Raw genomic sequence first — 14531 nt, forward strand, 5'->3', positions numbered from 1 at the left:
GCTATCTATATACCCTATACGTTAATCTATCATACTTCACGAACTAGATAGAGCTACAGTTTACCGCATATTCAAGAGGACGCTCTCCAAGAGTTAATAGAGTTGTGTAAAGATGAGAATTAGATCCTCATTCGCGGGCAGTGAGTAATTTTAGATTCAGAAAAATATAATTTCAACTAACAGCTGATAGTTTTCCTGGTATTGTGCTTGGTTAGTGCATATTTGGGGTTTGCCGATGTGAATCTCAGCCATGATAAGATTCTCCATTTTTTAACTTTTTTTGTTCTGTCGGTCGTTTTCTATTGGATTGTGGATACTTCTAGAAAAAGGTGTATTAATTTTACGCTAGTTGTGTGCACACTAATAGGAGGTGTTGGTTCCGAATTTGCCCAGAATTTGCTACCAGTAAGTAATTCGTAGTTATGGGATGAAATGTTTGACAACAAATGTAACTAACAAGTATAGTATCGAGAATTTGATTCCAAAGATATTCTAGTAAGTTAAAAGGAAGACTGCAAATCTATCAGACCATTGGGTGTGGTTCACACGGTCGCAAGGGTCATTTCAGCAAACTAACTATAAAGTGTAATATCTCTGGAAGTTTATTAGCTATTGGACTCTGCGCCTGGTATCATAAGAGACTGTCTGATAGACGTAGGTTGGCCAGATATAACAGACTCCGCAGTGGCAGCTTGGGAACCACAGCTGCCAGCGAGACCGATGGTGACTCAACTCAGAACAATGAGCTTTCAGACCTGGAAGCCGGAACAGCTAATCTTTCCAATGCGGAAGATGATGAAAGTAATTCCGTTTTGCTACAGGAGGTCGCTCCTGAGCCAATTGCTAAATAGGAGGGAAATAATAATACTGCATCTACACGAGGGAGCGAGTAAGTCGCACCTCCTGGTAAAATTGGCTAGCTGGGACTGATTTTTGAATGGTTAAAAGAGTCAGGCTTTTTCTTTGGCTTACTATCATTTCTATGAGGCTGATAGTAACGTTAATGTAGGGTGCTTATTCTAGAATGGTCATGCAAATTTGTTTCATCAGCATAGGTAATAATATTTATTGTGTACATCTTGTTTTATATGCTAAATAAGAGTCGGCCTAAAACTGTCTGATTATTTGAACGGTAAGATCGCCCGTGACTTAAGCGAGATAAACTGGGGCACGCTGTTGTACAGTTACAGAATTTAGCAGGTGATAACCTCCCTTAGCGGAGTAGTCTATGACTGACGCAAGGGATTTTGTGAACGCACCGCTTCCAAATATGTTTGTCTTAGACTTGGTTGAATGACGACAGTGCAGGAGGCATAGAAATTCATACGAGTGAATGACGAGGTAAAGTAGTTCCAACGAAAGCCCACTGTTGTTCAATGCTTCAATTGTCGGGCTGCTTTAAGGACCCCCTTAGTTCAATCCTTTGAAACAATTGATATGACATATAAGGTGCTGCAAATTTGAAAAGAGGGAGCACACTAAAAATTATCTCGTGTTAGACCACGTTAAATATTTTACTTCGTTTGGATTCTTACAGTAGCCTAAAAATAAATAAGGGATACTTCCACATTACCCCTGAATTCACCATGCATGTTTTTCTGCATAGGCGTACATGCAGCTTTGCAAACGGCGTTCAATGCAGATAAATAGACAGGAACTCACTTTGTGGTGCCGTCTCTATTTCAAGATAGTATATTCAATTGGCTGGTATACTACATTACTTTAAACTGTACGTTGATCTACGAATCTTGATTGTGACAGTACCATATTTTTATTTCGACCTTATGTAACCCCACCAACTTTATCTATAACGCGACCCCACTATTTAACTATGTACTGAGCTTTCTATTTGGATAGGAGTCCAAAGGAATAATGATCTCTTATCATTATATATTATCTAGCCAAAAATGCTCTTATGTAACTTTACCACCGACTGTATGAAAGGACCCTGAAACTTGTCCAGCTAGCCCTGTAAGACTGGCGGGGATGCTTCAACTTCCAACCCCACGAACTGCCCCACGATGTAACGCATGTAGCCCTAGGGGTTCTGTAGCGGCTCCCGACTATAACCGACCACCCCTCTCGACCCCTCCTTCATTGCAACGACCGTTAGATGTCAAATTGACAACATTCATCGCTGCCAATCACTCGCCCCAGCGTTGTAGTTCAAAAAAAAATATCTCCTAAAAGAGAAATATTCACATGCTGTTGGACCCACTTCACTAGCTCGTTATTCATTGTGAGAGGAGTAACCAACTGCACAACGGTCCAGTTTTTCAATGCATATTTGACTAGTTGAGATCTTCAGCAGTACTCAATTGAACACGGCGCCATAGAAACAGGCAGATCATAGTCCCACAAGACAGCTACTTCGGTTTCTTGGTCGGCGAAACTAACTAGCAACGTACCTGTCATGTATCATTCAAGCACGACAGTTTATTAGATAGTCGCCCGTTAGAGCTATCATGGACGAGCTTGCTGATGCACAGCGAGGTGCAATTGATATTTCTACGGCAATAATTCTAACTAAGCGTGTCCTCGTAACCGCCCGTTGTATTTCCTGCTTGGACAGAAATTAAACAACTGACCAATTAATTCGATCAAAGAACAATAGAATAGCAAGCACAGCATGGAAATGGCTTTAGTCACGCTTCACAGGGTCTTTGTTAGCAGAAACATAGGCGCAATTCATGTGGGCGCCCATTTATTCCAACGCCTTGACGCCCATATTATAACGTTCAAGCTCGCTAGGTCACCGACCTAATTTTTATTTTAACGCTCCTCGACTTCAGATCGCCGACCAGATTTGATTGGCTGGCCGTCAAACGGAGTGCATTGAGCATTACGTGCCAGTGCTTTGGAATAGCTTAGCTGCACATAATTTAATTAAATCAGCTCACAGATACAAAATTCAAGACTCGGGTCCAGCTGTGGGTTTGTGGTGCGGACACATCGAGTTTGTTCAGTTACGGACATTAGGTCCCACTATAAAGAATACGGAAACGAAAAGGGAAATAAAGAAAAACCCAATCGAAAACAACTTTTGTAATCAAAGTTTAGGATAAAGGCTATCACGTCGATAATATTAAATATCAAACTATTTCGTGCTGTTAGCGTATAATTCAGTCAAGGTTTGCAAAAAAAGCAGCTTTATACTTAAGCTCCTTCGACGCCGTCCTTTTGGATGATCCATGCGTGATTTCAGCTTTTCATGCTCTGATCTGCAACTAATTTCTTGCTTTCGTTTGCATTTCTTTTGAATATTTTTTCTCTTTCTGGTGCCGAGTTTAACGCTGATGTTTAAGTTTGAGCTTGTACATCTACTTTATAACGGGTCCTGTTGTAGTGCCGTTGGCTGTTCCGGCTAACGTTGATGCTTCAAAATTACCCCTTGATTCCGCTTTTCAGCTTTCTGCTAATTGTAACCTTTAGGCCAAAGTGGGCCCTTTGACGGTTCTTTCAATAGTCAATTGAATAGGAGACAGGATACAACTTTGATTCCATCATCGCTTTCTGATAATTATGTAGTAAATCAATTGCTATGCTATTAGTAGCAGATTCGGTCTGGGCTGTCATGTCAGATCTATTGTGCAATTTCCGTGTTAGTTCCTTTACGAGATAATCGAATCGGACTGATTCTGGCTCTCCACTTTTACGTCACGTCCAGGGTGGGAACTGCTAACCCACTCTGCCACTTAGCCCACTTCTCGATTGCCCACTTCTCAGGGAGGGAGAAGTACCTGTTTCAGACGGTGTCTGTTATATCACGACAACGCGGTGCTACACCGAAGTTGGTAGCCTCGGTTGTTTCATTTATACTTCTCGCCAATCCTGATAATTAGGCTTTGAAACCTTAGGTTCTTAGAGCAGTTTCCGACGCCAGAATATACACAAAGCTGAGGATGTAGATATCAATGATCTCACATGAGTTCCCATCTTTGGTTCTCTACATGGTATAAAAACGGAACTATACGTTGCAACTGGTCAACCTGGTCATGCAACAACCCAAATTGGACTGGTTGCATAGATGCACACTACACAGTGGGACAATAAACGTTTCATGTCAGACCTGAAAATCACCGACGATCCATGCAAACAACAGTCGAGCTTTCCCCTTGCGTCGTGCTTGCACCACCCCTTATTTTTTTTTATATATGAACATGAGGGGTATCTCTAGCTGTACTTTTATCCACTATCAACAGGCGTCTGTCATCCGTTTTCGGTTATTGCATACTGAAGCTATACAAAAGTCGCGAGGGACCCCCTTCATATAGTTCGCGATGTGCTTTCATGTATAGTTTAATATATAACCCAGACTCTCCCCGTAATTTTTCATTTCACGGGTAAATATTTCAAACTAATATTGGAAACACCAAACACCATTGGATTAATTGTCGCAATTGGAATTGGAGACCACAATGTTCAGACGAAAAGACAAATCTCATAGCCATGCTGGCGCCAAGCTGGGCTTAGCAATTTCCTCGCCTATAACCACAGTGAAAAATAACTCTGAGATTATTTATGTCTCGTCAGATGCTAACACCAACTTTTCAAGAATGTCAACTAGTAGTTCCTCTTCAAACTCGGACTACGGTAGCCCTAATTGGACTGCTGGAACTGGTTCATCAAGTGTCACTAGCTTGAGCTCAACTGATGGCTTTTCAAAGTTCCCTTCGCCTTCCCCAGTAAGTGGAAAATTTCCTACTCATGTTAGTTTATCGAGTTCATACAGGTCTCACTACTCAATTGTAAGACCAATGACCCCACCTGAAGAGCAAATGGAACCTGTGGAGTATTTAAGTCAGAGTCCAGAGAGTCCCATTAAACGGTCAATTGCTGACAGCCGCAGGCCGTCTGTTCAGCCATCAATCGTTTCCAAGGAGGATGATCTTAAATTCATGACTTATATTGATTTGAGTAAGTCAGTATCTACTGTGCAAATGATTGCCACTACTGGACGACTACCCCTGTGGCTCCAGCGTTGTACCAATTTACAGTATCTCGTCGCCGAGGACTTGGGTCTATCAATTATAGATGAATGGGTGTCTACATACTTGGTTAACTTGAAAGTCATTCGCCTTAAAAATAACCAAATTGCAACCTGGCCGGACCACTTAAGCCGTTTGGTTCCTTATGGAAAGATCAAAGTCTTGGATTTGGAGGGCAACCCTTGCTTGACGAACATGTTTAAAAAATCATCCAGTTTCAAAGCTCTTTACATTGAAGCCGCTCTTACAGAAGACAACGGCAACGATGAGCATTCAGATTTAGTGTTGAAACGGACACGAAGCAATGTTTCAAGCAGTCGAAGTAGTAATACTACAGGCCATCAATCATATTTATTCAAGAACAAAAACTCTAAAAAATTGGAGCAGTCTTCTGAAGGTGAAGAAGAGGAAGATGAAGATGATGACGATATGCTTACATCCTTGGTACCTAAAGTTCCTGCCTTACCAGTACTACGAAAGCACGCCTCTGCTGGCGGCTTACATGCCAAATTTGCCAACAAAAATGTTCTAGTACTTTGTAAGTCAGAACATGGACATAATACTACTAGTCCTAAAAAGTCTTTGGCGACTACTGACGATTACCAAAAGTCGAAGGTGACTCAGAATAAGGAGTTTACTGAAACAGATATTTCAAAAACTTCTGTTATTCTCCGTTTCTTGCATGATGTCTATGAGCTTACGACTAGAGAGCATCTTGACAAAATTTCATCTAGCGGACAGTCCCTTAAAAGAAGACCATCGTCTTCCGGTAGCTCGTCGGTCATGTCCTTCGGTCCTTATACACCACCCCACAGTCGGCTCCACAGCTTGGACGGATTCTCGACCGCACCATTTAATCCTCAAATTAACATGCCAGAGTTTGTTCAGCGTCTGACAGAGTTTCTTGAAGAAGAGAAAGTTTTTGTTGCCAAGATGAAAGAGATGATGGCCGTCTACTCCACTAAGCCTAAGTTAATGAAAAGGGCAGAAATCTTGTTCAACCAAGTGCCTGAGCTTATCCATTTACACGAAGATATCTGCCTAGATATTTTCAGTAGCAGTTTGAACAGAGCTATTCATGGTCAAGATAACCACCTCGAGGTATTTGCATCTAGTGTTGTGCTAGCAATGAACAGCTTTCATAGGGTGCACGTTGCATTTGCCAAAGGATGCGAGACTGCTAAAAGACGAGCTCGCTTTTGGATTAAGCTTCGAAGACAGAATTTCGCTTCTACTAGCATGTATTACGGCGGCGAATATACCTCAGGTGTGCTGGCTCAACACCCAGAATGTGACATTGGCGAATGGTTGAGAGCATGTGCCACTCTCAAAAAACACACCCTGGATTCCATCCTTGAGTATCTGGAGCTTCCTTTGGCCAGGTTTGAAGCCTATAAAAGCTTCTTCTCATCAGTGGCTAGTTTATTCCCTTCACTTGATCCTGTTCATAAGAGAGTTGATTTGATTTACCACGAGATACAGGCTGTGCTACCTTTGGAAGCAAGGGAAGCAAGATATGCCGAGCTCAAGAAATTAATCAAAATGCCAACCACAAATTTTGGTGCATACTTGTGTGATAGTAATGTCGTGCTTCAGAGCAAACTTTCACTAGGCGAAGTCAACATTGCTAAGGGGAAAACAGGTGATATTATGTATCAGGCTCCTGGCACTATAGAGAAAAACATTCCAAGGTATGCTGAGTTTGATGTCAACGATATTACCAAACCTCCAAAAGGGTCTCACTTTAGATTGATTATCATGGAACACGCTGTTTTAGTGGTCAATGAGGCCAAGAGAAACATTGGCCGAGTTATTCTCAAGAAGGATATTCATGCTTCTTCGCCATGGGAGATGGAGAGCATGACAGCTAAGACTGGTGGCGACAAGCAAGTTGCCGTTGGATTTAGTAAGTGTCTAAAAGTTTCTATTCATGATAGTTCAGAAATATGGTATCTTCACTTGAGAACATTTACCGGCGACTACTCAGGGCGTTCTCTGAATGAGACCAGATCCGAACTCATCAATGCCATCAATTACCAAAATAATAATTGACATGGGACTGATCAATTATATAACTCTCACGCACTTATGATATGATTTACGATCTTTATTTTTTATTTTTGCTATTTTACTGTATGTTAGATAGATGACTTAATGGATTATGACTTTAAATATCGCTTTTGACTTTTCTCCCCTGCAAGTGGTGCTCATATGCACCACACCGCCTGATGCGTTTTGAATGGCCCCCTTAAAATACCGACCACCACAGCCCCGCACACACCCACATACTTGAGCCGTTCCTTACTCCAGTTCCCCATTCCCTGGTCGTCGTTTTCAAAACAGACTTCAAGTGGATAGATAACGGACCTACTCTCCGTTTCTGGTATCAAATATTATCTGTTTATTCGAGTACGGTTCTGGTTTTATTGATTTTTATACTTTTGACTCAAGGTATACCAATTGACACCGTTTGTCTGTATTCCTCTTAGAGGCGTGTTTGTTGTAGTATTGTCCATTCGGCCAGGGCGAATTTACGAACCCCAACTTTCGCAACTTTCGCAACTTTTTTATTCATTGTATAAGAATTCATTACAGTATTGAACGTGGCTAATATATTAAGAACACAGGAGCTAGCACCGAAACTTCAGTCATGAGTTTTAGCAATTCGTCGAGCTTTACTGGTCAACGTAAGTACAGAGTTCCGCAGTTCCGGCGGTTTTTCTTGCGAACTTTGCAGGGCGCAAATTGAACGAAAAATTCATAGGAAGAAAATTATGATGGGCTCAGTAGTATGGTGTATTCCTCAGAGTATTAGTATCTAACGTAATTAGGCAAGAGAATCAATCTGTCGCCAGATGAGAAGAAGCTCTATGCTCAGCTATTTAAACAATGTGACCCAGAAGGACTGGGAATTGTTACAGGTGATGTGGCAAGGACATTGCTTGAAAGAAGTGGGCTATCATCTGATTTGTTAGGCGAGATTTGGCAGCGGGCTGATGTTGAGAACAACGGGTTCCTGGATCAAATTGGATTTTCGCTTGCTTTGAGGCTGATTGGTTCAGTCCAAGCTGGGTATCCGCTAACCGCTACCTCTGGAGACCAGGCAGTTCAACTTCCTGTCTTTGATGGTAGAAGTAGACCTGACCCAGTGTCACCTCCAGCAAGTTCAGCCCCCCCTCCTGTTCAGGCGCCAGCACAGGGCCCACAGTTGGCCAGATTGGGTGCTCCCCAACCAACAGGAACACCGACCGGAACCAGGATACCGGTTTTGAATCCCGCTGATAGACAGCGGTTTATTCAATTGTTTCAAAGAAACGCTCCTAATGGCTATCTTGACGGCGAGGCTGCCAAGGCTATATTTACGAAGGCTAACCTGCCCAATGATACTTTGGGCCAGATATGGACCTTGGCTGATTCGCAGAGTCGTGGCTCCTTGGATCAGAACGAATTTATAATCGCTATGCATCTTATTCAATCGATCAGAACTGGTTCGCTTGCTAGAGTCCCAACTTCAGTGCCATCCGGTCTTATTGAATCAATTGCTCGTCCGTCTTCAAACAATAGTTTTAGATCTGCAAGTGGACAGCCACAACCCCAAGCACAAACAATTCGTCTAGTCCAACCCCAGTATACCGGAGGAAGCGTCAGTAGCGGTGTTGATCGCCAGTCTCCCATTATTCGTGGTCCACCATCTGATTGGACTATTTCCAGTCAAGAAAAAGCCCGTTATGATGGTCTCTTTGATTCTCTTGATAAGCAGAATACCGGTAGAATCGGTGCAGACGAAGTCGTGCCTTTTTTGAAGATGTCCAAATTATCCGAGGATACGTTGGCTCAAGTGTGGGATTTGGCTGATATTCAGAATACTGGAGTTTTTTCCAAAACAGAGTTTGCCGTTGCAATGTATCTTGTACAACAGAAATTAGCTGGCAGAGAGCTACCTTCCACTTTGCCCCCAAGTGTGTTAGCTAGCCTAACCCCGGGAGGGTCTCGTCAGTCATCATACGCTTCAACCTTTCCTGGTCAACCATATGCACCGGGACAACAGCCCCAACAAAGACAGGTGTCTACTGCCTCTCAACAGACTGTAATAATCGGAGGAAATGCTCAAAGTGGCACACCATCTGTTCCCCCTCCCAATCGTAGTACTGCGACATCAAGTGCTATGGATGACCTGGTATCACTAAATGATGTTTTTGCATCACCCTCACCAACTTTGTCAAGACAAGGAACTCTGCCACAGTCTCCAAATACTGATACGGCTCCCAAACAGTTTGTTCCTAGCTCCAGCTTTGGTCAAAGCCTGGCAACCGAACTACCAGCAGCCACAACTGGTCCTAGTGGCCACGCCTTCTCTAATCATGTGTCTGGTCCAACCGCGAGCCATACTGGAACCCAAGGTCCATTGTTGGCAGCCAATTCTTCCACTGCACAGCCTACTAGGGACTTATTGGCAGATGATGATCCACAGGTCTCTGCGCTCTCTAGTGCTACTACTGAATTTGCAAATTTGTCTAACCAAATTAGTTCGTTGACAACTCAAACGAGGAACACTACAGAAAAGCGGGAGCAGTCTGAGAAAGAGCTCAGCAATTTACTTGCCCAGAAAAAGGATATTGAAGCCAAGCTTGCTGTCCTTCGAGCCAACTACGATAGCGAAGTCCAAAGGGTTCAACAGGTCCAGGAGTTGTTGAACACTTCAAGGACTGAAACCGCTAAGGTCACTCAAGATCATTCAGTAGTCGAGGCCAGTCTTCAGGCTCTTCAGAGCCGTTTCCAACAGTTGTCTGGAGAGCACGAACAAGACAGACAACAATATGCTGCTCTGAAAGAGAAGTTACGTGTTTGTAACGAGCAAACTGCGTACTTGAAGAGTACATTGGAGGAGTTGGAAAAGGAGAACAAGCAACAAAAGATGCGTAATAACGTTGCTCAACAGCAGGTGGCTGTAGCCGAGGAGCAAAATAAGAAACTTTCTGATGAGATAAATGCATTGAAAGAACATAATGCATCCCTCGAAGCGTCCACGAGGGCAGCGGAGGCAGCAGCAGCTGCTGCCAATGAGAGTGTTGCTCAAAAAAGACAAGAGCTTTCTCAGCTCTCCACAGCGGTACCGGCTACGGCTACAAGTAGGTTAGTTCATCCAGGAACGGACTCACAGCAGAGAGGTCTTGGTAATCCATTTTCTTCTCATTTTTCAGGGTCCCAGTTAGCAGGTGCTGCAGCCGGCGCTGTGACTGCCACCGTCGCTACTGGTGCTTCTTCCTTCTTTCAGAACGAGTCCAATAATAGCGAGTTTGACGAGTCGTTCCGCCAGTTGGAAATTGCCTCTCCATCAACTGCTGAACCCGCTAGATCGTCTACTCATAATACTGAAGAAACTCCAGGCTCATCTCCGCCTACATCTGACTACCAAGTGTATAACCAACAGGAAGGTGAGAATATTGGTATTCCATCATTTACTCTTCCACTGGCAAGACCCTTGTCAGCAACTTCATCTGTTCAGAATAACCCTCCTATGTCTGTTAGGGACGATCTTGATGTTTCAAGACCTGAAACCCCAACAGAGTCGACTACTGAACCAGTTTCAGGTATTGTTCCGCCAGAGCCGCTTGAAGATTTGAAGGATAGCAAATTTGATCAAGGATTAAGAGCTTTGGATGATGGTACTCATGCCAGTGATATTGCTGTCACTTCTGAGTTTGGACAAGGTGATCAGCAGGACCCCTATAAAGAAGAGATCGCTGCAAGTCCCTCGGTCCCCACCACCAGTGGTGTTTCAACCGTCGATGGGCTCAGGAATGTTGAAGATGGAAATCCCACTTCAAGTGCAGAGGTTGGCGGTGTAGGTGAGAAGGATAGTTCTTTGGAGACCCTTCGTTCTCGTGATACTCCATCACAGTTTACCGAAACTGCCGTCGGAGACCTGCCATCGTCTTCGGCTGCTGAGAATTCGCCTTCAAATGCTGACCAACAGCAAGAAATTGAGAGCCAGCCGCCTGTCGTTGAACCACAAGATACCGTCATTGCGTTATCCACTAATAATGTTATTGATCGAGAGGCAAATGCTGTGACCGAGCCTTCAGGATCAGCAGTAATTGCTTCTACAGCTTCGGACGACCATCATGAATCTTCAGAGTCTTTTGAATTTGTCGATGCTGAGGACCAGGAGGACAAGTCTACTCTCCATTCTAAGTCAGTAGCATCTACGCTGCCTCATGCTCCTCCCACCAGCTTCCCTACTTCTTCCACTACGTTTGCGAAACCGGGATCGAATCCTGAATTCCCACCTATTCAAGATTTGCAGCAGGATGAAGACAGCAGTTCTGATGATGAAGATGAGAATATAGGACACCACCAAGCCCGTGGTAGTGATGGTGAGAATTTGGACAAGTTCGTTACACCGGAATCTACTGGTGATAACACACACACGTTTGGTCCAGCTGCTGCTGTTGCTAGCTCTGAAGTTGTCCCAGCGGATCCCCCAGCATACAATGAGTTCAATTTTAAACAAGATTCTTCGGCAATTTCTACTCATGCCAGTGGTTCAACTGTTGTGAACGACGCCTCAACATCACTAGCACCTGCTGTTGAGCCACCTACTCCTTTAACAGTGTCAGCTCCTGGTGGGTTTCCTGAACAGTCGGTTGCTAAATCGGTTGGTGGGTTTGAAGATGATGACCCATTTGCTACTGCATTCAGTGGATTGAGTGAAGCCAAGGAGGATAAGGGGGATACTACTGAAGACTTTACGAATAATGACGAGTTTCAACATACGTTTGATGAAGCGTTTAGTGAGAGCAATAATTTTGGTGTCTCTACATTCGGTACCGCAAGTCAATCTTCGGCAGGTGGTCCTGGAAGTGGTAGTGGTAGTGGTAGTGATGAATGGGAACAATTGTTTGCGGGATTCAGCAACAATGTCCCGCCCCCTACTGTACCAAATGCCAGTGAGCAAGATATTAACGATGCATTTGCTATTCCCTCTGGGGCAACTCCATTTGCTGCCTCAGTTGCTGCACCGCCTCTACCACCCAAGGCAGTGTCCCCGAACTCAGCAGCAGTCAATGAACTGGTTGGAATGGGTTTCACTCACGAAGATGCATTAGACGCTCTGCAGAAAAAAAACTTCAACCTTTCTGAAGCCTCAAATTATCTTCTTGATCGTACTCGTTAGCTATATTAGCAGAAAGTATATAAATAAAAAAACATTAGAATTACAAGAACCGAACTATTCTGTTCGGATATCATTATTTAATGGTTAGGTTGGAACTGCAGATATTATTGCCCATCGAAGCCATCATATTGTTTGAGTGATATTTGATAGAAAGTCTATGAGATCCTTTCGTTCAGGAAGTTGGTTAACAGCCGAAATAGTTGATTCAAGATCTCTCAAGCAATGCTGCATTGACTCAATTAGTGTCGACAGCATCTGTTGACTGTCAGTTAGTTCACTCTTCAAACTACTATTTTCTTCTTGACAAAGCAATATTTTGGACTTTAGTTGTGATATCCGTTCTAATTTAGCCTGCCGTAGGTTACTGGCTAGAATGTTTTGTGGAGTAAGCTTGTCTAGAAAAACGGGACTTTCCCAAGGTTTCCGCAATTCTGGAGAAAGTTGCCGTCGTTCATATGCCTCAGCTATTAATTGCTCTAGCTCGGCTAACTTGGCTTGGATGTCTCTCTCCTGAAATATTGCTGCAAACTCTTTTTGGGCCGTTCTCCGCCAGAAGTTGGTGACTTGTTTCAACGCTTGTTCCATTGCCTGTCCAGCTTTAGGGCGTTTAGCAATTGTCGGGTAGCAGGCCAGCACTCTATCAAGTGTTAGATATTTAATAGATTCTTCCAAGCACCTTGAGGATAAGTCAACAAGTGCCTGATATCGAATAGAATTTGTAGTTGAGATAGGAGGAAGTTGCCGGGAGGAATTGGACTGAGAATGCTCTTGATTTGTACTGTCAGGTATATCTGGTGCAGTTTGACTATGTCCAACTCGGTCGTCTGAAATGGCGCGCTCACTATCCACACTGTGACGAGTGGAGTCATTTGTTGATGCCGCAGTAATTTGAGAGTTGTTGTCGGCTTCAGTATGAGGAATCGTCCGATTGTTGAGATCTGGGTTTATTGGTACCCGCTCAGAAGGCTCGTTGAGGGCTGTACCCTCCGTATTCATGTCAATTTGAGGTGTGGGTACCAATTCTTGAATTATCGATCCTGAACTTGGTACTATCAACATTTGGTTCTCTTGGCTAACTGTTTCCCTGGTAAGCGATATGCTTTGATTAACTGCTTCATCATTTGCAGATTCCTCAAGATTTGATTTTGATTCTAAGCCTGGATTCTCAGGGTGATGCGAACCTGATAAATCATTCCTCAAGGATTCGATTTGATCAGGACCCTCAACTTGCGAATCCAATGACATGTCAACTGATCCCTCGTCAAGTAGAGTCTGAGATGAAATAAGCAGTTTATCTGTATCTAGAGGCTGTTGTGATTCGCCTTCAACCACAATGTCCATTTTATCCAGCGATTGTGACTGACCGGCTTCACCTGACACCTCTGATATCTCAGGTTGCGTCATGGAAAATCCAGGGGTTTTAGACAACGCGTCAGGTTGTGAATCCAGACTGGGAGCTGCTGCTGCTGCCAAACTCGTTTCTAGCACATCAGCCCTCCCTGGAGATATCTGATCTCTGGCAGAAGAAATTGTGCCTTCTCCCATTTCTCGATTTACACCAGTTCACCACTCTGGTTAAAAGGATTTGTTATTGGTACCCGTTTTAGACGCGCTCCTTTTAATCTGGGATATGCAGCTAGATTAGATAACGGTCACGTGCAGTTGTCACAATAATAAATTCCGGTTCTTTTGTGCAATCCCGTCGGGAACTCGGTACTGAAGGCTTCGATTATTTCTAACGAGTTACTATCTCTATCTGATTGTTTACATCCTGAACTGTTTGTTTGAATGGAATATACGCTTTCTTCTTGATCAAAATTGATCTAGGGAAAACCCTAACATCATAGTATAAGAAGGCGAAGTCGCCAACAGTGAAGTAGTACGAACCTAAAAGCACAACATATAATACAGGTAGCAGTTTTGGCAAGTCAAGCTCAAGCATTGATAAGTATTGGCAAAAGTAATTGTATCTGATCGTTGGTTTAGCATTCATACAAATGTCGTTAGATCCCGAATCTCTTATTGCCCAGGTAAGATTGCCCGCGATACCCATTATTTGAAAGGGGCTCATCAGATTAGCACTGTCCAAAGAATTACAGAGCAGTCTGATATGCTTTTATATTATATTGTGATTGTGAGTTTTGTGGCTTATTGAAGGAATTCTAACATTTGCAGGCCAACAAGAAGGCAGCACCTACATCAGGCTTGTTTTCTAAACTCCTTGGCTCTAGCTCCTACCAGCTAGAAGAAGCAGCCGATTTATATATTCAGGCAGCAAACGCTTATAGATTGCAAAAGAACTCACGAAGTGCTGGAAGCACGTTTGAGAAAGCTGCTGCCGTGCAACTAAGGAGTGAGTCCAAAGA

The 14531-nt window shown here is 43.5% G+C and overlaps 3 protein-coding genes across 3 annotated transcripts; 2 read left to right on the plus strand and 1 right to left on the minus strand.

Moving 5' to 3' along the window:
- Positions 1–4418: 4418 nt before the first annotated feature.
- AWJ20_3037 (uncharacterized protein) lies at positions 4419–7040 on the plus strand (the record flags this gene model as incomplete). The annotated part of the gene is made up of 1 exon (XM_018880028.1): positions 4419–7040. The coding sequence occupies one exon, from the start codon at positions 4419–4421 to the stop codon at positions 7038–7040; it is 2622 nt and encodes an 873-aa protein (XP_018737887.1).
- Positions 7041–7638: 598 nt separating this feature from the next.
- Positions 7639–12165, plus strand: EDE1 (Ede1p; the record flags this gene model as incomplete). The annotated part of the gene is made up of 2 exons (XM_018880029.1): positions 7639–7675; positions 7820–12165. The coding sequence occupies 2 exons, from the start codon at positions 7639–7641 to the stop codon at positions 12163–12165; spliced, it is 4383 nt and encodes a 1460-aa protein (XP_018737888.1).
- Positions 12166–12288: 123 nt separating this feature from the next.
- NNF1 (MIND complex subunit NNF1) lies at positions 12289–13710 on the minus strand (the record flags this gene model as incomplete). The annotated part of the gene is made up of 1 exon (XM_018880030.1): positions 12289–13710. The coding sequence occupies one exon, from the start codon at positions 13708–13710 to the stop codon at positions 12289–12291; it is 1422 nt and encodes a 473-aa protein (XP_018737889.1).
- Positions 13711–14531: the final 821 nt, after the last annotated feature.

The sequence above is a fragment of the Sugiyamaella lignohabitans genome, chromosome B (genome assembly GCF_001640025.1).
Source record: "Sugiyamaella lignohabitans strain CBS 10342 chromosome B, complete sequence".
Lineage (NCBI taxonomy): Eukaryota > Fungi > Ascomycota > Dipodascomycetes > Dipodascales > Trichomonascaceae > Sugiyamaella > Sugiyamaella lignohabitans.